The sequence below is a fragment of the Saccostrea cucullata genome, unplaced genomic scaffold (assembly GCF_032062105.1).
Source record: "Saccostrea cucullata isolate Sc308-1 unplaced genomic scaffold, CSIRO_AGI_Scuc_v1 ctg624, whole genome shotgun sequence".
NCBI classification, from domain to species: Eukaryota; Metazoa; Mollusca; class Bivalvia; order Ostreida; family Ostreidae; genus Saccostrea; species Saccostrea cuccullata.
The window spans coordinates 12,501-35,363 of record NW_026922884.1 but is presented as its reverse complement, the minus strand read 5'-3'; the positions used below and the strand labels follow the sequence as shown (position 1 = coordinate 35,363).

General features: G+C 31.8%; 2 protein-coding genes and 1 long non-coding RNA gene across 4 annotated transcripts in view; 1 reads left to right on the top strand and 2 right to left on the bottom strand.

Moving 5' to 3' along the window:
- Window positions 1-3,414: 3,414 nt before the first annotated feature.
- LOC134262683 (uncharacterized) lies at window positions 3,415-11,788 on the top strand. Of its 2 annotated transcripts, XM_062745052.1 has the most exons (9): window positions 3,415-3,559; window positions 6,382-6,562; window positions 6,928-6,969; window positions 7,245-7,352; window positions 8,027-8,161; window positions 8,342-8,464; window positions 8,705-9,037; window positions 10,179-10,514; window positions 10,637-11,788. In XM_062745052.1, the coding sequence occupies exons 1-9, from the start codon at window positions 3,512-3,514 to the stop codon at window positions 10,891-10,893; spliced, it is 1,563 nt and encodes a 520-aa protein (XP_062601036.1). In that variant the 5' UTR covers window positions 3,415-3,511; the 3' UTR covers window positions 10,894-11,788. The 2 variants fall into 2 exon arrangements, with proteins under 2 accessions (XP_062601036.1, XP_062601035.1); XM_062745051.1 differs by lacking the exon at window positions 3,415-3,559 and having other exon boundaries at window positions 6,062-6,562.
- A 1-nt stretch (window position 11,789) lies between these two features.
- The window catches only part of LOC134262676 (DNA polymerase subunit gamma-1-like), a gene marked incomplete at its 5' end in the record, with an annotated part of 23,198 nt that continues 12,124 nt past the window's right edge, over window positions 11,790-22,863 (bottom strand). Inside the window, 4 exons of the mRNA XM_062745046.1 lie at window positions 11,790-12,319; window positions 21,400-21,517; window positions 21,676-21,927; window positions 22,121-22,235. Of these exons, the coding sequence (XP_062601030.1) occupies window positions 12,222-12,319; window positions 21,400-21,517; window positions 21,676-21,927; window positions 22,121-22,235 (583 nt within the window). The remainder of the gene's footprint in view (window positions 12,320-21,399; window positions 21,518-21,675; window positions 21,928-22,120; window positions 22,236-22,863) is intronic.
- LOC134262677 (uncharacterized) lies at window positions 17,992-18,922 on the bottom strand. Its single transcript, XR_009991064.1, has 3 exons — window positions 18,818-18,922; window positions 18,445-18,573; window positions 17,992-18,073 (listed from the first exon to the last, which is right to left on the bottom strand). It is a non-coding gene; the product is annotated as an uncharacterized LOC134262677 (long non-coding RNA).

The following is a 22,863-nucleotide window of genomic DNA, read 5'->3' as shown; positions in this document are numbered from 1 at the left end:
AAGAATTTTGGACAGCAAGTTTAAAGTGCTATTTTAATCCCCCCCCCCCCCCCCCGGAGAAGCAAAACTTAGGAAATTTTGATTAAGTATAAAATGCTGATAATTCATGAACAAGAATGTAAGGTGTATGTACGTTTATGCACTATAAGAATTATTGTTATGCGACAATCAGTGTACAAACTTTGCCTCCACTGAAATTATTTTTTAATCTAACTGTAATGAGACCTCTCTATGCAATAAACTGTATATCTCTAGAAGATTGCAGATGTACAAATTAGTTAATGCACCTATAAGGCCTACAAATATTATCATTTTGATCATTTTAACACTAGTAACTGTATTAAATACGTACGCGTGAACCTGTGTTTACCGCTATCTTTATTAATATAATGTATATATTACATGTATGTTTCTACAGGTACATGTAGAGTGAACATATAGCAATAGACTACAGCGGCTTATTTGCACACACACACACACACACCCTCACACACACACACACACACATATATAAAATAATGCGAAAGCAAGACATTTGATGAAATCAGAGGTGGGATCAGGTGCCATGGAGGAGTGGGCATCCCCTGCCGACCGGTCACACCAGCTTTGTGCTCCTTGTCATGATAGCGGAAATAACGTCGTCAATTCAGTGTATAAATAATGGACTATCAATTAGTACGAAAAACGTCAGTCAGCATCTGACTCAATAAAAAAAATGTATTTGCTGGCAAGGTCAATGTATCGACCATAGAACTTTCGAAATGATGACTTTAAACGAAACTGTTGATATTCTTGTTTCATCAGCTTGTTTGTCAATAATTTGCCTCGTTTTAGAAATTGTTCATACGTAGAGCATGCTCTTGCGTATTGAATCAACCGAAATATATAAACTCCGTATGCAGGTGATGAAAGTCTGTTGCTGCATAAGTAAGGCAAGTTGACGATAGAAAAGTTCAAGTCATCACATTTATCATAGAGCTTGGTTGTTAGATTACTGTTAACGTCTTTTTCAAGTAAAATATCCAAATATGAAACAGATGTGCCAGACTCTGTGGTATCTTTTAACTCAAGCCCACCAGGATATATCGTATCGACATCAGAATGGAAATTACCATTGTTGATTGACAATATGTCGTCGATATATCTAAATGTCGAGTTGAAGGCCACAGCAAGTGTTTTCTTCTTTTCACGCATAAGATTTTGCACAAATTCTGCTTATTTGAATACAAAAATAGATTTGCTAATACACTGTAACGGAGATTTTAATTTATTGTTGAGAGTGGTTGTGTATAAAGTTGAAAAGTCGTAAGTTTTTAAGCTGTTGATTTTTGTAAAATCTTATGATTTCAAATGGTAAAAAAGTTTCTGTGAATTTTTAAGTATCCGCATCTGATTTATAAATACACCACGTTTTGAATATATTGTTGCACAGTATTCTTGAAGTTTCTCCGTCACTACTGTTAATATCTTAGTGGGGAGTAAAGAAAGAGGCTTGGTTGAACATACTTCATAACATCAAAGAAGTAACGAAATATATTTCCTTATTCTTAAAAAATGAATAATTTTTCCAAATAAAACCCATTCCTATCCATTTACTTATCTAGTTTTTCCTACACATAAGTTGAACATATTTTATTAAAATCAATGCGAAAAGATTAGGCAGCGATTACATGTATAAGCCTTCTTCATAAGGTACAAAGTATGTCAGTACATCCATATAAATCAAATATATGCCATGTATGTTCATATTTTTAACTGATGCAAATTCAAAAATTGTGCAACCTCCCGCTTTCGGTGTCTAAGCTAGTGGGTACGATGTTATTGCATGTGCTTATGGCAAATTAGTTACTTAATTAGTTTAAAAAAAAAAAGAACTAATAATATTGCCACAATCATAAGATCGAACAAAAACATCGATTTCTTTTATCGGTTTACCAGTTTGTAAGTACCTCTTTGGTTGTTATTCAACATCTGTGTCCTCGTGCCATTTTGCTTCTTTCTTTGAGTTAAAGTAAAATGTACTAGAATTAACATTTTTAAATGTTGGTGCGATGACAGTTGAAGTAAATTGAAAATTAAAAAGAGTTTGTTATAATGTATAATTTTTTATACTAGAAATGTAAATTTAGCACCAAAAGTCTCAAATAGCCTTATTTCAAGGCATACAGTGGTCAACAAAAAATAAATATTCGATTAAAAAAATTCCTTTTCCTAAATACTCGTACATGAACATAGCACGAAAATCACTGTTTTAATAGATGCAACAGTAGAAAACAATTATCGAATTCTTTATTTCATTAAGGATAATTTCATTCGTAACATGTTCATGCTTTCAACTTTTTATAATCTTTTTTTTAAATAGAGAGACAAAAAAGAAACGATTTTTAAAGAATATTTTAAATATTCTGAATTACCGGTACTTCATGCTTAAAAATCAAATGAAAAATTATGTAGTGAACATTTTCACTACGAAAATATTCATTGCAGAAGATTAAGACTATTTATAAATATAATTAAAAACACAAACAAACATAAAAAAAACAAAATCTTAGGTACTATAAGTAATTTATCTTAGTTTTATTCTAGACAACATTAGCGTTCATTACCTAAATCAGACGTTAACAATGTGTAAAAGTCATATAGAAAAAATTTCAAACACCTGTTCAACTCATAAATAATTTAAAAAAAAAACATCATAGTCTTCCTTCACTCTCAGGAAACGTCACACAATAAGATTTAAACAAAGGACATTTTCTTCAGGAGGAAATCATCCATGCTGAGGGGACTTATAAGTCACTGCGTACGGTGTAGTTTCTCATTCAATGTGACAAATGGTATCACTACAAACTTAAAATACTACAAATTCAGAATTATTTAACCAACTAAAGTTTCCTTCAACAAAATTAGAATTTTGAACTTGCAACCTACTTCCTCTGAAAATATTTGTCTATTAACTAGTATGTAAGTAGTAATTTGTCAGAAAACCTGGTCGTAAATGATTTAAAACGATTTTTTTTTGAAAACACGCATTGCTTTCATCCATGTAGACTAAAACTTATTCAGAAGCAGATTGAATTTTGAAGGTAATAAGTGAATGCTTATAGACAAATTGATGGATTGTAATGACAAGACAGCAATATGCGGAAACCTACACTAAAACAATGTCTGACAACGCCTATGGATTGAAGCCATTGACCTGTCATATGATAACCTTGTTAAACTAAGAAAAATTAACAACGCTTCCTATCTTAAAATTCCTTATTTTTAAAATGATAGGCCGTTATTTCTAGATATTTTTATGGAGTATATATGTAGAGGATTTTTGGCTTATAAACCGTGAATGTCTGTCATCTATTTATTGCTTTAGAGAAAACTGATCAAGCGTGCAACATTGTTATCACTGCAGTGCGATCGGGCAAAATTTGGAGATTTTATCACTTTTAAGCATATTTGCCCTGAGATCTCTGTGTTTTTGTCTATTCAGAGGTATGTCTACAGTGTAAAAACAGGCATGGGCGAGCCATCCGGGCACCCTATCGGGAATGGTCAGTCTATTAACGTAAGTACGTTGGCAAACTTATTTTGAAATTTTTTTTAATTTTATTAATGGTAAATACGATTTCATAATATACATGTATTTCACAAATCTTATATGTATTGCTTGAAAATAAGATAAATTAAAAAAAAATTAATATGTCAAATCATCGTGATAAATTTAATTCATTCATGAGCATTAAAATGCAAAATAATCAGCAATGATTGATTTATTAATCAAAGCATGACTTCTATTTGAAAGAAAAAATAAAAACGTGAGGTAATAATTAATAGGGTATAATTAACAGGGATAAGTAATGTCTATACAAGTATCTTCGATTGTACAGAAATCAACTTTCAATTAATTCAAGTAAATAATTTATTTGCCATCTAAAGGAGAAATTTTCCGAAAAATAAATATTCCATGAAATTTCAAATTTTAATTGTCATTAAAGAAACAGGAAAAGAGGAGAAAAGGGGAAAATCGTTATAGGTTCAATGTGTAGGAATATAAGCACTTTAACCAATCAGCCACGCAACAAATTGGTTTATATAGTGTATATTAGCTTTTAACTGTCCGACGACCCGACTTGAAATATAGTCCCTATATCTTGACAACACTCTTTGTATTTATCGAAAGTTTTGTGATATTTAACTTTTTTTCTGTCAATTTTCTCCTCTTCCTCGCTCATTCTTTAAAAAATAATTTTTTAACACGAAACATAGTCAAAACTCATTTAAATTCTATAATTTTTTCAGTACCCTGTGTATTCTCGTGTGAAGCTGCATGCATTACACATTATGATGGCTTGCACTTTCATTCAATGTTTAATGAATAAATCATTTATAAAATACTTTAAAAAGGGCTACCCACAAAGTAAATTACAGCTATCAGAAATTGGGTACATCTTTTTTTTCAATCGCCTTTTTACAAACACCCGTTACGCTGACTGCTTTCGACCCACTGACCACATACTCGGTAACAATATGTACCTGATTACGGAGCTGATTTTTCTGCTTTATTAGTTTTTTGCCCAAGGGTTCATAAGATTACAAAGATAGCCATGTGGTTGTATTTATTGCTCATCATACAAACTTTAGATCAATTTGAAAGACAATCTTAATTATTTTAGGAAATATTTTTTCCGTTTTAAACAGAAATTTATTATTAAAGTTTTTACTATTATCAATTTGATGTGTTTAACATCAAAGGATTTTTTTTATTTTATTTAATTTAGCATGAAAAATACTTCTTATTTCATTATTTCAAGAGATTTCAAGAGGTATAAAACAATTAAAACTAGTGTAATGAACCCGAAATTGGCATACATACGTATAATTTTAGTATAATTATTGTCAATTTGGTTATGGCTTATTAATTTACGACCTTGTATTGTCAAAGTGAATAAATCAAGCAAAACCAGTTTAATTTTTTTCAATATTTCCGTCTTCGGTTGACCTATAGAAAAAAAAACGCACCACTTAAAAATACAGGAAATTCGAAGCCAACGGTCACAATTCCACTTGTTTAACAGGTGATTATAATTTTCAACGAGAATTTTTTGTCTGAAATACTAGTATACCTCGTACAATGACCGCTTGGATTAGATACCATTGGCTCACAGTAAGTACACGCGGATGGTATATTCATTTTTTATGTACTGTTTTAACATTTTGACGATAGAATGACAACTACCGTGTGGAAATTACCACATCTTATGTTTTTCTCCTTGTAATACTGATTAATATTCCAAAAGTGTACAGAAGTGCAAGACAGATCACGGGCAAAAGCAAAGGCGTAGTCAAAACTGTGACAGCTTACGACGAAACAAAATACCCTTAAGAAAAAATATACAACTATTTAATAACACATTAATGATTTTTAATACCCTCCCATCAAATATGCGCTAAAAAATTATTTGCAATAAAAATTACGATCATGGTACTCAAAACTTAGATGTAGAGATTTTTCTATAGTCTTATAGTAATTTCAAAAGCATTCAAAAATATTACATGTACATGAAACTTGCAAACAAAAATTTTTTTGTTTAGCTTGCAATTGAACTTAATTGCTAAGTAACATAGAGACGGAAGACAAAGTTATGGGCATATATCTATCGTAAAAAAGGGTATTCCTCTTACCAACACCTATATGTTGATATTATGTCATTCATAATAGATGAATGAAAAACACGAGTAAACAAGTAATCATTTTGATGAAATATGGAATAATCAATCAAATAAGAAAAATGCATATCACTGCTATGGAGGTGTTTGTTAAACAATGGCTCTTATTCATTCATAGCAAATTATTTAAATTCAAACCAGAAACATTCTTAAGAAAGATTGGAATAGAATTCGTATATACAAAAATTCAAACAAATTAGTTCTAATTCTGATAGCAAAAGCTGTAACCTTTAACCTACAAAATGAAGAACGCATACCAAAACTTCACACGTCTTCTACTAAGAATTTATTGTCATGCCAAGCATGTAAATCACTCTTACATAAAATGAATTCATAAATCAGAAAGAGAATCCATATGTTATTTAAATCGTTAGATTAAAACTTTTTGTACGCCTAATAACGTTTCCATAAATAAATCTTATACACACGCCTCTTAACATCATGTGGGAATGGACACGAGTTCATTCTGTCGCTAAATGGTGTCGCGCAACCTCTTGGCATCCGCTTTTTTGCTCTCTTCGGAGATTTTGAAATGCCCTTATTATACAACTAATATTGTTTTCTGGAATGGATGAAAATCAAGATAAGAAACAACGTGATCTTAAAAAGTTTTGCAGAGACTTATTCAATTTTGTTCATGTTGAAATGAACGTTTTGCAGGATTGCACTTCTAAAGCTATGAAGTCACGTGACACTCTGCAAAGCAACGTTTTTACGAGGTTTAGGAAACCGAGGGAAAACAGAACACGGTGGTATATCCTGTTTGCAGCAGCAGTCCTGGTCACTTCATTAGCAGTCGTGGCAATCACTTTAGCAATTTATTTTGGAACGGGAAAAGACGGTAAGTTATTAAAAATCAATGATCTTCTTGATTTGTGTTCATTCTTTTCATTATCTATTTTTTCTTGTTCTTCTTTAAAAAAAAGTTACACTTAGGATGGGTGCAAATTGGTTAATAAAAAAAATCACTCTGAGTTTCAAGGTTGGCATAATTTATGGCTTCATAAAAATGGTTGACGAAAATATTATCTAGAAACAACTGACTTGCTCAAAATATTTTTTAAACTAAAAGGAAAATTTGTCATGTTATCTTTTAAATCCAGTGCCATTCTTGGACTTTGGAGATGTTTTGTGATAAACAAAAGAACCTACATTTTACGTGACTTTCCGTTATGACCAATTTATGCAAGATTCATACTGTTTTAGATGCAAATTCAGACGAAGGACAAGTTGAAACCATCCGGCTTGGTAAGTAATATTATTTTCAGATTTGCTCATAATATATGAAATTTTCTTCATATTTGGAATTTGGGCGGACAGGCATAAATAATCATTTTCAGAAGTGAATATTTCCATTCTCGGAATCGAAATCACAGAATTTTTTTTATAAATATGCCCACGTGTACATGGAAAGAATACACAATTGAAATAAATGATATTCAAATTAATTATTAAGTTCCTTGATTGTGGCAGTGATTAAAATTACAATATTACTGTACATGTATCTACAAATTGTGCTTCAGGTCCTGATACCCCAGTCTCTACAGACAGTCCCTCGACAAAGGGTCAGTTCATCACCAAACTGACCTCCCAATATCCATCATCTACCTCAAAAAAGGCAACCTCTCAAGGTACGCGTCTCATTATTTTTTAAAATTAAATTCCGCATATTTTCATGATGTTTTTTGTTATCTTATGCGTGATTGGCCGGTCAAGAACTCCAGTCTAAAAGGTCTATAAATTTTATAATTCTTACAAACACACATAAATTTTTATAACTATAAAAATAATAAATCACAGATTTGTAAATAATATAGATGTAAGTTTGACATTACCGAAATAACAACTAAAATAGCTATTGTTATTTTCACATTGTCAAATCGACCATTCATTAGGAAGGAAGAGTATATGTCTATGTACATTTTATATTTACAAATAAGGTCATAAACTGTTCATGTAAGAAACCAATCCGTAGTTTCCTGGTTCCTCTATAGTGACGAATGCCTCGGGCAGCATGTGGTTTACTGATGTGACATATTTGTAATTGACGATGTTTCTCTAATGTGTGGTTTAGAACACAAAATTGTAACAAATGATTATGACATGAATTGGAATTTAAAGAATTGTCCATTTATATTTTAAAATTCTTAAAATTTAGACCTTTTTGAGGTCGATCCATGAAGACAATGTGCACAGAAAACCACACTTAGCAGGAATATATACAATGAAGAAACAAGTCAATATAACTTTACGAACATAATTGATCTAAGTTGCATTAAGACATTTTACGATAATATTCTTTTAGGGACCTCTTCTGGTGATACATTCACGAAATCTACAACTGCACATGTCCATGTCCAGAAGCAGACGACCAATTCCAGAAGCAGTGTCTCAACGTCTGCTAGACAGACGACAAAATCGTCACAACGTTCCAGCACAGGTAATATATTATTCTTTTCCTTTGTCAAGGAATATACGCAGTATATTGTAATGCAGTGCGTTTACTAGAAGGAAAATACATATTTGTATCAGAGGTTTTTTTAAAGCACTGCATGCCGATTCTGCACATTTTTGCAACAGATCAGTTTGTATAGTTTGTCTTTCTTTTAATTAACCACAGAAACTCGAACTACCTCAATTAATACCCATTCATCCGCCACCACTGCAGACGACCAAACCACAAAGGTCACCCATTCCACCCAAGAAACCACGAAAACCGTCACAGCTTACCCTCTGAGACCTAGTAAGCATTGCTTATTGCTAAAGATACTTAAAATTTATCTTAGACTTTCTTTAAGGTTGTGTATAATGATCATTCAGACTAAAAGAAATTCGGTTATTACAATAGCATTTTGGAGTAAATGCAATTCCAGTGGTAATTTTTATCTTGTTAGGCATACCGAACCAATAGCTATAATTAACCTCTGCACTAAGTGTAAGGAATAAAAATTTAATACAAACTTCAATCTGTCTTTCCTTTAAGCTTTAACCGTCCAAACCAACAATATTGTATTACCATACTCAAAAGCTGTGCTTAGTGTCAGCTGTGTTACGATGTACGCCAGGCAATGGAGGGAGATGAGGATCTACCGTCAAATGGAGGGGGGTTCCATCGTAAGCCTCGTTGTGGTCAAGTCAAACATGGGCTCACCGAACGTGGAAATAAGCCCCAATTTTACGTCCGAGATAAGCTACAAAGAGGATGCTTTACTAGTAACAATTCACTCCAAGGAAGTGGACTGCTCGTACCTTGGAAACTACACCTGCTTATTGGCGCTCCCAGATGAAACTTACAAAAACACCACTAGAGTCCAAGGTTTGTGAAATTTTAAAATTATTATTGATAATTTTAAATGACGAAATTTTTAAAATGGTTATGACAACTAAACGTTATTCAAAGTTATGTATCAACATTCATCAATCAGCAGTTAGGGTAAGTCGTATTGTCTGTGTTAATTAAAACAAAAATAGATTCCTCTTATATCAATTCAAGGCATTAATTTTGTAGAAAAAAAAATTTAAAAAGATGCACACACGCATACACAATTGCATCAAGGAACTTGGGCAATAAAGTAGTGCTATGTCCATGACCAACTCTTTAAAACTTGTTTTCTTTATTTAGTTGATAATCCATCACAGACGAATGAATAATTTTGTTAATCTCATTATTCATGAATGTTCTTCAAGATTTAGATCTTGACAAATATTATGCTTAACACGACAGATTTCCATGTTATTTCAGGAAAAAAATAATCAAATACCTATTCATTTTATAATTTAAGTTTTGATAAACATGCAAATCGTGTGATCTATCAAATAAAACAAACTATTTTTGAAGTTGATTTAAAGGTAGGCCTACAGCATTTCTTAATTCCACAGTGAAATCCAATTACAAAGCAAAAGTTGGTACCAAGATGCGGTTTTATTTTTTATTTGACTAACCACAATCTAACCACCTTTAGTTTGAAACATTCTTAGTACCTTTGGATTGAGGGAAATGAAAAGTCAAAAATAAAAGGCATAACTTCTTTGGCAATGTCTTACGTGATCTATAAAATAATATTTTTTTTTAGATTTTAACCAACCTTACCCAGGGGATCGGTGAAAATCCTTTGTGAAGGAAATTAATTTTTCTCAAATGAACATTGTTTTTTCTGACTTAAGTCTTTTTTAAGTTACTGTTAAGGTCCAAATATGTTTTTCTTTTTAATTAATATTCGGACTTTCTTGTCACACAATAACTGATCTCTTCACATTGATGACTGATTATTAGAAACGAACGCAAGTATTCCGACCGAACAATGGCAATGCTTACACTGCAAGACGTGATAATTTTAAATCCGTTTATAGTACTCACATGTACATGTACGTTTAAATGCTACATTTCCTTACAAAAACATAACTTAATCGTAAAATGATTATTAATATTAATTTATCAAAATTATTTCTTCCTCTAGCTCTGAATAAAAAGAATTCCAAACCTAAGCTGACCGTTTCCACCAGTGTCGTGGAAGACAACACTGCCACTATCACGTGTTCTATGGAGCTGATTGAACCGAATGCCACCATCACTTACAAATTTCGCCCGCCTGGTCTGGACAAGTACTTTAACCTCAGTCTGAGCCCAAATATTACTCGGACGTGGACAGGGTGTTCTCTACTGATTGAGAGTACACTCACTATGGTATCTAAGATGCACGATAATGGATCTGTCTTTATGTGTGAGGTGACGACATATCGTAATAACGCCATCACTACATATACATCAGAAGCCGAATTTAACGTTATTCCAAGTAAGTAATCCACAAAAGATCATATCATGAATAAATTTCGAATAAGAATTCATTTTTTAGTGAAAAAATTGTTATTTATTGGCGATGAGTTATTTGAAAGTTAAATTCCCTTTATTTTCCAGAAACTTATTGTGATGATAAGAATGCTTTCGCCATATACCCTCATCCCTACGAGACGTGCAATAGCGTCGTGTACTGTTATGTGAATGGTCCACAGGTGTACAAAATAAACTGTGGAGAAGGGTACTGTTACGACACGACTAAAACAAATTGTGTGAAGGTGGCTTCAACATCAGTGCCTAACACCACCCCTACCACCAACACCACCGTGGTGGAGACTCAAACAACGGGGCTGCCATTCGATTCCAAGGATATATAAATACCCAATACATGATGGGAAATATACTCTGTGTTATTACTGAGGTCATGTGGCAATTTTGAAAAAAAACTAGAAAAATCAACAGAAGAGAAACGACAAGTTTTCTCTTTATCAAACCTCCCTCAAAAAAAGAGAAAACTATTGAAAAATAATGTCTCCCTTGGGATTACGATTAACCATTGTGTTAAAATCACCTTAGCTGACTGTTAGTAGTCAACGTTATAAATTCAACAAACAAGAGCGATTGTATAAGAACGCGCTTGTCGGCTGACGGTGAACGTTCTTGTTTCTTCAAACCCGGAAATGTTGGAGTGATGAAGTTTATAAAGGTTTTATTTAAAGATCTTGTGTAATGTAACTTTGTTTTAAATTTAGCTCTTTCTGGACTCCTCAAAATCTATTCATCAACAAGTAATGCCATAAAACGTTGACTTATAAAGCAGACCAAGCAGACTAGAGAACAGGATCCTGTACGTAAATACAAGTCCCAGAAAAGTACATGGGTGACATTTATGGAGGAAAGCTGTGGATTTTTAAATAAGCACGAATTAATCACAGCGATAGGTGGAAATTATGAAACATCAATGTCATAGACATCTCTCATATAGACTTTTCCTTTTTACCTTGATCATGCGTACCTAAAACTGTTAATTTATATTTACATATTGTCAAAATGAAATCCAGCTGTTTTGTAGTCCCGTCATTACTGTATGTTATGCATAAAGATTAGCAAACAAATATAGTTTGCACTTTATATTGTTTTTGCTGTTAAAATATGTATATGTGGCATCATATCAAATATAATTATGTCAGGGCTATGTACATATATTTTTTCTCTGTATATCATAAAATTCTATTTTTTTGTCATCAGTAATTAAAACGCTTTAAAAATGAACGACGTTTAGATGTACACTGTACTTTATTTCAATTGATATACATGTACATGTATACTTTGATACAAAGTACAACTTCACATATTGGTGAACAGAAAAACATAAAAATTATCATCTTCGTTTCATAGCATCTTCATAACAAAAACAGAAAATAAAATTAATGGGAGAAAGAAAATAAACATATATATAAGACAAAAAACTGGAATCTATCCAACCAAACACTGTAACCGGTGTAAATGGATTTTAATGATAAAGCCAAGCTCAAGGAAAAACCCCAAAAATGTATAACTTTCCTAAAAAATAACGTTCTAAATAAAGTTTTACCTATAAAAATACAAATAATGAAGGACAATTACGTTTTTGTCATTTAAAATCTGTTCTACAACCTACTAAATGCTTGCAAATGCACAAAGTAAACTCTGATTCTCAATCTTTTCACAGAGCAAGTTCCGTCTTTACATTATTTGACTCCGCCGTAGAATTAAGTAATCCTTTGGTGATTTCTAGGGTTTGGTAGATATCCAGTCCTTCACCTAAAAGACGTCATAAAAAATAGAAGAAAACTGATGATATGGTGACCGGAAAAAAAAATCTTAGTCTGCATTTATAGAAGCATTACACGAAATATTGTATTAAACGAATAGACGAAAGACTTGTTTTTTCTTAAATATGATCGGCAAAAAACAATGATTTCATTTTTGAACTAGTTATGCTCATGTTATATGAACAAATCCATAATTACTACAGTTTAACATGATAAAATAACGACCATTACATTGATATAGTTTGTAGATTTGACTATTTATTTTGCTTACAAAGAACATGCGAAACACGGATACATTTTCCTCCGTATCATAACTTCTGCCAAGATAGAAGACCAGCAGCATATATTTACATTTTTTTTATATGGAGAGAAAAAAAAACCCTGAATTTGAATACTGTAAATAAGATCGATATTTCGATCGCGGGTTATTTTTCGCCCTTACACACTTGCAAAAAAATGTTTCCCCGTTTTCAACTCGCCCAGACACAAAAAGGAAATGTTGATTTCTTTGGATTCGCACCGTATGGAATTCGTGAATTTGTAACGAGGAGCGGGGGGGGGGGGGGGACGAGGAAAATTTCCCTATGTACAGCGAAATTCACTGTGTTTGCACAATTTTTCGTCTAAGCTTTTCCAAGAAATCTAAACATCCAATACCTTTCTTTATGTATAAAATTGAATAAACAAATTTTGAATTGGAAAAGATGTAACTTTATGCGATTGTTTTGTTAAGGCCTTGAGGTGTTTTGTGTGCTACATAAATTACATGTATAATGTAATTTAAAAAAAATAGATAAAACAAACTTTTTTTCTATACAACTTATGTTTAACATTTTAAAAGATGATTAAACATTTTAAGAGATGATTTGCTGATTATTTATATGAACCACATCACAAATCACGCGGGAACATAGCAAATTACATGTACGTTAGTTATTCTCACGTGCTAGTTTTCTCTTCTGGTTTTCATAAATACCTTAAAATATTGTAAATTTAACCTCAGTACATTGTCATTTGTCAACCGAACAAGCTTACATAACGTTGTGGTAATGTAAAGATTTAATAAATTGTTTTTTAAAAGAAAGACGCAAACCGTTACATTTCTTTAAAATATGAAAACAAGGACACTGTCGTGAACAAAAATATGTTCATTTAAATTTACTGTTTAAAATTTCAATGAAATAAACATTTAAAATAAATTTCAGTCTGCAATTATTATTATTCATTAATTAATGTATTTCAATTTTTAAAAAAGAGTTCTTGATATAGAATTTCTAATACATGATGGAATATTAATTAGCTGAAACATATTATTTTGGAAAAAGTTTTTAAGAAATTAATGCAAATGTCATGGACCAAAATATGAAAAATTAGTATATGAGAGGTCTTGTAAAATTAAACTGTATTCATTCCAAGCATATCATTTTTTTTCTTAATCTCCCTTCTTTCATTTTTAAGCAGTAAGCTCAAATTTCGACTTTTTCCAAGAAGGTACAAAATGATACAAAAACTAAAAGTTTTGATCGTTTACTAAGAGAGAAATATTACTTTTTACGGATTATTGGCTCAAATCTGTACTTAGATTTGAAGCATTTAAAAGCCAACATAGTTCTAGTACATGTATGTGTGAAAAATCTTATTTATTTGATATATTTTGAATCTTTACTCCCTTAATATTAATTTAACTTACACTTGAAAATTTCGTCTAGTCTTTGATTGCATAAAAATTATAACTAAATTCAATGTTCTATAATAATTTTGAGAGGCAGAAAAGAAGAAATTTTCATATGCCACCATTCTGCCAAAAATAAAGTCCCTGCTAGTTTTCAAACGCAGTTTACCATTTCTATTTAAAGTTGTATAATTGTGATGAGGAAAGAAAAATATGGTCTTTTAAATCTCTTACATCTAACTATATAAGACATATCAACAAATGTACTTTGAATATTCCATCTAGTCAGAAACTAGAGAAGAATCCTACCTTAACATCTACAAGGGAAAAATACATACATGTAATATAAAACTTTGAGAAGACTTTATCAAATCCGAAATGTTGAAGGTTAATTTTTCCATATCTAAAAGTATACTGAAAACGATAAAGAGCTTTAATGTGGACTATTGAAATTTGAAGTCTTCTCTGTAGAAATGGTGTGAAGCTTTTCTTATCATAAGAAAATACCACGTTTCTATTTAAAGTTGTATAATTGTGATGAGGAAAGAAAAATATGGTCTTTTAAATCTCTTACATCTAACTATATAAGACATATCAACAAATGTACTTTGAATATTCCATCTAGTCAGAAACTAGAGAAGAATCCTACCTTAACATCTACAAGGGAAAAATACATACATGTAATATAAAACTTTGAGAAGACTTTATCAAATCCGAAATGTTGAAGGTTAATTTTTCCATATCTAAAAGTATACTGAAAACGATAAAGAGCTTTAATGTGGACTATTGAAATTTGAAGTCTTCTCTGTAGAAATGGTGTGAAGCTTTTCTTATCATAAGAAAATACCACGTAAGTGTACATACAACACTTTCCTGCATGCTCAATCACAAAAGAGAACCTAATAATCTCCATAAAGTACAAATTAAAGCTCAAAAATATCAAAAATAGCTTTAAAGCCATATATGGCGAAACTGATCAAAAAAATATATTTTTGAAAAATACAAAATTAAGTAAAGAAATATAGTTTATACATTTAAATCAAAACTTTTCATACAATTCTGAACACGGAGAACACCTCGTTTCAACTAATAATACGATTTTATCTTCTCTGTAATGTGTTATTTAAATCTTTTGTATTTTCTTCCGAGTTGGAGAAAATTCCAAGAATCCAAATTAAATTGTGATATCTTTATAACGCAATTGACTTAGATTTTGTAATTTACGGAAAAGTTCTATCTTTATATAAAGTAATAAAACAAATAATACGTTCTTATAATTTTAGCCTGATAATTTTCATCGTACATACGCCATATATGGCTTTAAACTTGATTTACTACTATACTAACAAGATTGGCAAACAGGAACAAGATTTGATGTATGAAACATTACTCTTATTTCAGCAGATCTCTAGAAGAACACCCACTAATGCAAGTCAGTGTGTCTTACACAATTTGCATTCAGCATTGATTTTTAAAAAGGTCACACATGGCAGGTGGTCACTACATAAACGAATTTCCTGGGAGTACAGATTGAAATGAGTACTAACTGTACATATGGGAGACGTCAAATAAGGGAGACAAAGAAATATTTTTTAAGGTAGAGATTGATAGCTTGTCAACAAAAAAACTACCCATTGAATTTTTCTGAATTTTTTATATGTTTGTGTTGAGTCCTTGTTCTAAATCATATCAAAAATTCAAGGTAGGTCATCGGGCTATTTTTAGAGAAATTTGACAATTTTAATATAGCCTTCATCAACCACCGAAGAGCTGAAAAAGCAGGGTAAAATAAAATAAGAATATGATATGAAAAGGGCTGTATTTTTTTTATTGCTATATCAATTATCATTTGTCTTATATGAATTCAAACATCTGTCTATATGGATTAATATTTGACATCAATCTTGAATTTATCAAGCATTGTAAGCAAAAAAGAGTATTCCATTTACCAAGATGCATGGTCAAATTAGGTTAAAATATTGCATATTCATTGCACAAAGTCTCCCACTTCTGCTTCCACTGTGAAAAAATTACCCATCAAATTTCTTTTTTTATTGCATATTATAGATAATCTATATGTGTCTTAAATTTCAGAAAAAAATCATACTACATAATGGGGTTTAAATTCATCCTGGAACAAGTTTACTATCTTACACCTTACCCTACCCCCTTCCTTTAGATGGATGCACTTTTGAAGAATATGGTGACTAAGAGAGATTATCAAGAATTTATCAAAATATTTCACAGAAAATGAGTAAATTCTTTGTAATATTCTTCTAAATTACATTTAATATCACAAAAACAATTCATACATGTACACCTAGACACATGTTGCCCTGGTTGACCTTTTTGCACTTACATTGAAAAAGATAAGAACTTTCCCTTATATCATTCAATTTGACTTTGATAGATAGAATCAATCAAAATATTTCAAAGAAAATAGGTAAATTCTTTTGTAATATTCTTCTAAATTACATTCTATACCACAGAAAACAATTTATACATGTACACCTGGACACATGGTGACCTGGTTGACCTTTTTGCACTTACATTAAAAAAATAAGAACTTTTCTTTATATTGTTCAAATTGACTCTGTAGATTTATTATACATATTGTTCTTGGATGTATTATCAATGACAATATCTTTTGACCAATTCTGTAAATAAATAAACAAGTCTTATTATCTTCCTTTGCAACAATAGAATTAAATTCACTTTTCTTTTAACAATTCCTTTTTTATTCCAAATACATTGTACAGCATGAATAAGAATAAGTGATTATGAAGTTTTGCATGCAGGATCAATCCATGGCATGTTATCTTTGTTTTAAAAATATCTAGATAACAATGTGTTATGCATTACACTGTAAAATGAAGACTGCCTGGTCATCAGTTGTTAGATATCAATACACTGAAGCATCACATGGTAAAAATTGTGGGAAAATGGAGATTGATTTGGTTTTCATTTCATACTTACAAAAATACTGTAATAATTTACTAAGTCAAAACATACAATGTATCAGAGGTAATAATTTGTAACTTTAAAGTATAGAATTTGCACACAGATTCATAAAAGTTAGAGGAATCCCACCATAAACTGTATATGATACTGTACAATTTTTAAACTCATGATGTAGTTCAACAAAATATAGTGAATACATTCAGTACATTTATGGTATTAGGATAAACTTGCTATTTTGCTTTTTTTCTAATTGGCTAACAAAGATCAATGTGAACATGAATGCATTTTTTAATTGCCATCGTATGCAGCCAGTTTTGTCATGTTCAAGAATCCTGACAATTCCTTTGTTTTTATGTCAATACAACAAAGGTGTTCTTTGACAAGGATCTGCAGTGAGCAAAATTCATTCTGTATATTCAGATTTTGAAGCACGTCATATGGTGTGATATGTCCATTCCCCCTTACTGTCTCCTTCTGATAGTTCTTTTTTCTGAAAAGAACAAAATATTTTAAAACAAAAAGAACGAAAACACATGTTTTACTTCTTTCTTACACTGCAAACATAGTATGACTATGTCTATATGAATGTAAGACACTTCTGAGATACCTTTTTATATATAATGTCATGATTTTTTTTAATAAATGCATATAAAGTCAGCCTCATTATTAATCTGGGCATTTTTGCTCCCAAGGAAATTATTTGGATTAATGAATTGTCTTAATTAAACAAACTGGTATTATAGTAGCATATAAGGATAAAGATCAAATATTTTAGTTTCTAGGCCACACACTAAGGCCAAGAACAGAAAAGAAAAGAAATAAACGTGAAATACAAATACTCAGCACAAACTGTTCAAGAGTTAGTACCAAAGGATCAAGTTTTTGTGGAAATAAAAAACTACCTGTACCTGTCAGTGACACATCAATGCATATACCACTAGCAACCTAAATATTATATGTGGAATTAAAATACTTTTCTTTTTACATCTTATTCCATATTTTTTTAATTCAGTTTTGTCCCTAATTACCTTATTGATATAAATCTAATATTCTTTTGTAACACTGCAGATGACACTTGATTATAGCCAAGAATTCTATGTTTCCATGGATCTGTAACATGATGAAAATAAAATAAAGTAAATACATGTAGCTTGATCATCTTTTTAAAAAGAAAATGTAGAATTTATTAACAATTTTGATTTATTTTGAAAATTTAGCTATGATAATGTGAAGAGGTCAATATTGTTAAAAAAACATGTCAATTACAAGTTTTTTAACAATACACGTACTGACTTCTTCATATTATTATAGTTCCAATTCTTCGGTGCTTTAGTTGAAACAATTTCATTCAAGTTAGAAACATCTTTACATTTTAAAATTTTTTGGTTATTCAGTTTTGAATTCAATTTACAACATGACTTTTTATATGTTTATACACTAATATTTAACCATACATGTATTTAAGTCAATAAAACACCTACATGTAAGTAGTGATGCAGAGATCCCCAGTTAGATTCTCAGTCCAGCCATACATGTTCCTCATTACCTGACACACAAGTATGCCACTTTATGTTCAGTTTGCTGTAGCAGCAGATCTGGCTTGAACTTTCCTGAAATATTAATATGATCTTTAAGAAATTATTGACTTAAGAAAATGATTCTACATATATGTATACAGTAATACTGTATGTACATTATGGTGTTTAAATAAAAAATACAAGGACTAAAAATCATAAATTTAAATTTTTAATACATGCATTATAAAACACCTGCTTTTTACCACCCCCTTGAAAAAAATTTATGGATTTTCCCTGATACATGTGTAAGTGTAAATTGAAAGAAAAAAATACAAACCAATGGCTATTTTGGAGTTAATGTAAAAAGCACCCTTGACATATTCCTCTTTCCAGGTAACACTTGATTTGGTCACATTATTTCAGCAGGGAAAGCTGAACACACTGTCTAGTTCATACATGTAGCTTGCTTCACCTGTAGTATTAAATATTTCTTTTATAATCTATGAATATGATATCTCTTTATAATCAGGGCCCTTTTGAGCATAAAACAAATAGTGTTGCCTACATAAATTTATTACAGGTACATTTATATTACATAAGGCTAAAAAAAAATAGTCTTGTTTCCTGCTACCCGACTGACCCTATTTAAAGTTGTTTCTTTTTTTTTTCAATGCAACTTTTTACAATTTGCTTTTTATTTCAAAAAGACAAAAGATTTGCAAGTAAATGTTTACTATTATATTTATAAAAGAGGTTATAATAATTGAAAAGCATCTACCATCCAAAGCAGAAAAAGTTTATATATTTCTGCATTTGAACAATTTAAGCAAAATGTTTTTTCCATTTTTTGATCTGAGTAACTAAACACCACCTCGTGTGTTAGGCACAGATAAGTATGATTACTTTATATTTTTCACCAATCCGGCCTTTATCATTTTCTGACACCATAAATGTCTAGTTTTATTCTTCTATTCTAAAAGTTCCAGTCTGGTCATTAAATACGTTTTAATTTTTAGCTAAATAAAACTACTTTAGGAAGGGAAAAATATATGAAGGTTATTGTTTATTGAAGCTAAATATACTGGTATCAGACATATGCGTAAACAAACAAGCACCATAGTCATGATCGATATACCTGTACTGTATACTAAGTCGTAAATTTTCACCTTATGTATCTGACACGGACACAGCATACAAAAAAATCTGTTCTGCAAAAATTTTACTTCTTCCAATTAACATCTGTAGGGTCATGGTCTTAAACGTCTATACTGAAAACAACATCAGGCACAGATCGATACCGGTGTACCCACGTGGTGCTGCAGTGGACACTGGACAAGGAGTGGTTTCACCAAAATTATGTTCACGGTCGGCTTCAGTCTCACTTATATTTTGATTGTCATGAAGATGCTTCAATTTCGAGAACCGGAAAGATTTAATACGTATGGTAACTTTGTTTTTTAACTCGAGGAAATTTCTCGATCGCTTCGTCGGCCATCTTGTAGCATAGACAATAATGTGTAAATGGAGACTTTTATTTGACGGCGTTCCGGAATCCGGAAAAAAGCACGTGCAAATATGCGGATTCTTTCTATCACGTGATTGCTATCGGTCTCTACCTTAATATGGTTTAAAATGATTAAATCCAGGACTGTATATCATGTATGTCAAATATGTATAAGGTCATGAAGTAAAGGCCATAAAACCACATGGAATGGAAGTAAAAGTTACGATTACTAGTAGCGTCAGACAGTTAGTCACTGCATGAGAAAGCTTTGACTGAATTTTTATTTGACCTGTCATACTGGTAACTGAATTCTTAGCAAAAATTTTATTAAGAAAGAGAAAAAAAAATCTGGCCAATTTTTTTTCTGTACTGAAGTTTTGGACCAATTCACGTAATTTAAATAAAACTGCAAAAATTTACCAAAAATTTACTTGTTAAAGAGTTTGTAAACTTTGGAAATGCATCTACTGAGTTTCAGATAATCTGGGTACTGCATTAAAGCTCTCGATAAACTTGGGATGAGTTGGGTTGTACAGTCGGAGTTCAGAATAAAATACTATATGCAGGGTTATTTCCCCCTGTGTAAGTTTCTTTCTTTTACACTTGCAACAAATTTGCCATGCCTTAAATCTGACCAGTCAAAGTTCTGTTTAAGAAATTCTACTATCATTGAATTCCTCTTGTTTTAAATTTTCTCAAATGTAAGTAGGGTGAAAAATGTGAAAATAAAATGGGGGCAAAAATTTCACTGCATGCTGTTTCTGTTCTGTTCTTTAATTGTAAAGAAGTAGAGAGCAAATAAGCACTTTTTAAATGTTCTTCATACAAACACCAGATAATTGATTCCTCAGTAACTAAATGGTCAATGGTATACCAGTTTTATAAACCACACAGTATCTGAACATAGTAGAATTAACATGATATTGCTGTCCTTATATCAAAATGTTGAAGAACATCATATCATATTCCTTCATATACCTTTTGTTTTTGTATAAAAGGTTTGAATTAATAGACTAAATTAACGATACTGGACCCGCTCCTTTGGCTCTCCCTTCCTCTAATTTAATTTTATGCAACTGAAGCAAAGAAAGATAACCTCCATTACAAAATAACTTGCATTTTAATCCCATAAATTAGGTATGTTGCATGAACCCTCTGATTGGTAATTGCATCAAAATCTGTTTTGTATGTACGTATACCTACATCTGTATTGAAAAGCCTGGCTGACAATGACATGTATGCACCCTTAGAATGCCCTCTAAGAATGCATACAATAACTGATATTTAACCTTTTTACCATTTCCTTTTTCTATGCAAACAAAGTCCACCACTTAAGGTTGGACCAAGAAAAATCTAGAGATCAGTTATGAATAGCTTTGGTGGTGTTTATTAGCAATAAATGTAGAAACACTTACCCATGGGGATATTGTAGGCCCTCTCCATACCACTAGGGTTAGAGGGGGTTCTACACTCCAGGTTTACTTCCTTCCTTAAGCACTGGTCTATATCCACTTTACTAAAGAAGGCCACCGACTGTGAAAAAGGGATGTATAAAGGTAAAACTGCATATTCATATAATATATGTAATCTCTCTTTAAAAATAGCAAATCACATTTCCAACAGTTGCAGAAGACCAGTGGAATGCTTTGTGGTTCCTGATTGTATCAGTATATGTCAAGTATTTTTTTTACCTGGGGTAAATTGTTCATTCCCAGAGCGTGAGCAAACATACACCTGGTGAGGAGGTTAGTGATGTGTAGGGCTAGGACCGCCCTGTACCGGTCCTTACTGGACACCAGGTACCGGACCTCATCATGGATACTGATGCTAAACCGGGCATCTATATCATACTGACTACAGAGCCAGTTCATACACACCAACATCAGATGGAGGTAATCCACAGCCGAACTCTGTACCACCCAGTTAATACGACTTGTCATGAACTGAAAGTAGACACCAAGTTAATACGACTTGTCATGAACTGAAAGTAGACAATAATGATACTCTGTACCACCCAGTTAATATGACTTATCATAAACTGAAAGTAGACAGTAATGATAATGTTAGGTATGAAACTGATTTGTATTACACCATTTTATTCCTATTAGTTACAGAGAACATGGCTGATTGACTTACTTCATCTCCTATGACCTCTGGTTCTAACACTTTACTGATAGAGGCACTCAGTACAGGTGTCTTTGGAGAGGGGGACTTGGCTATTGATTCCAACATGTTGAACATCACACTCTCGCTATCAGAAAATGTACAAGTTTATTATTATACTCTTCACAAAGATTTAAAGTGAGGTCTTTATATTATTCTAATTTTTTAAATAAATGAATATTATATTACAGGATTTTATTTCCTATGCAGCTTGTAACAAGAGCTTTGATTGGTTACAGAGTAAATTTCCATGCACCCGACTTGGGCCGGAGGTAAATAAAACATGACGTCAAAATGCAGTTTTTCTATAACAAGAGGCCCAGGGGCCACAGCGCTCACCTGAGCACATCGGGCTAGAATTTACTCCCCCTCCCCCCTCTAGGCATTCATCATTTGAACAAACTAGAATCTACACTACCAGAGGATGAATTCATATAAATATCACTAATCATAGCTTTGAAGTACTTGAAAAGAAGATTTTAAAAGGTTTCCCTATATATCCCTATGTAAAACATGGGTCGGCCATTTTGGCCCCACCCTAGCCCCGGGGGTCATTATTTGAACAAACTTGAATCTGCACTACCTGAGGATGATTCCACATGAGTTTCATCTTTCCTGGCCCAGTGGTTCTTGAGAAGAAAATTTTTAAAGATTTTTCCTATTCCTATGTAAAACTTGGGTCAGCCATTTTGGCCCCACCCTTGCCCCGGGAGTCA

Excerpts from the sequence above, each read along its gene's own strand:
- LOC134262683 (XM_062745051.1), top strand. The coding sequence starts at position 6,289 with ATGGATGAAAATCAAGATAAGAAACAACGTGATCTTAAAAAGTTTTGC. Across the intron at positions 6,563-6,927 it reads TTTTGGAACGGGAAAAGACG|ATGCAAATTCAGACGAAGGA; the intron begins GTAAGTTATTAA and ends ATACTGTTTTAG. Across the intron at positions 8,162-8,341 it reads GTCACAACGTTCCAGCACAG|AAACTCGAACTACCTCAATT; the intron begins GTAATATATTAT and ends AATTAACCACAG.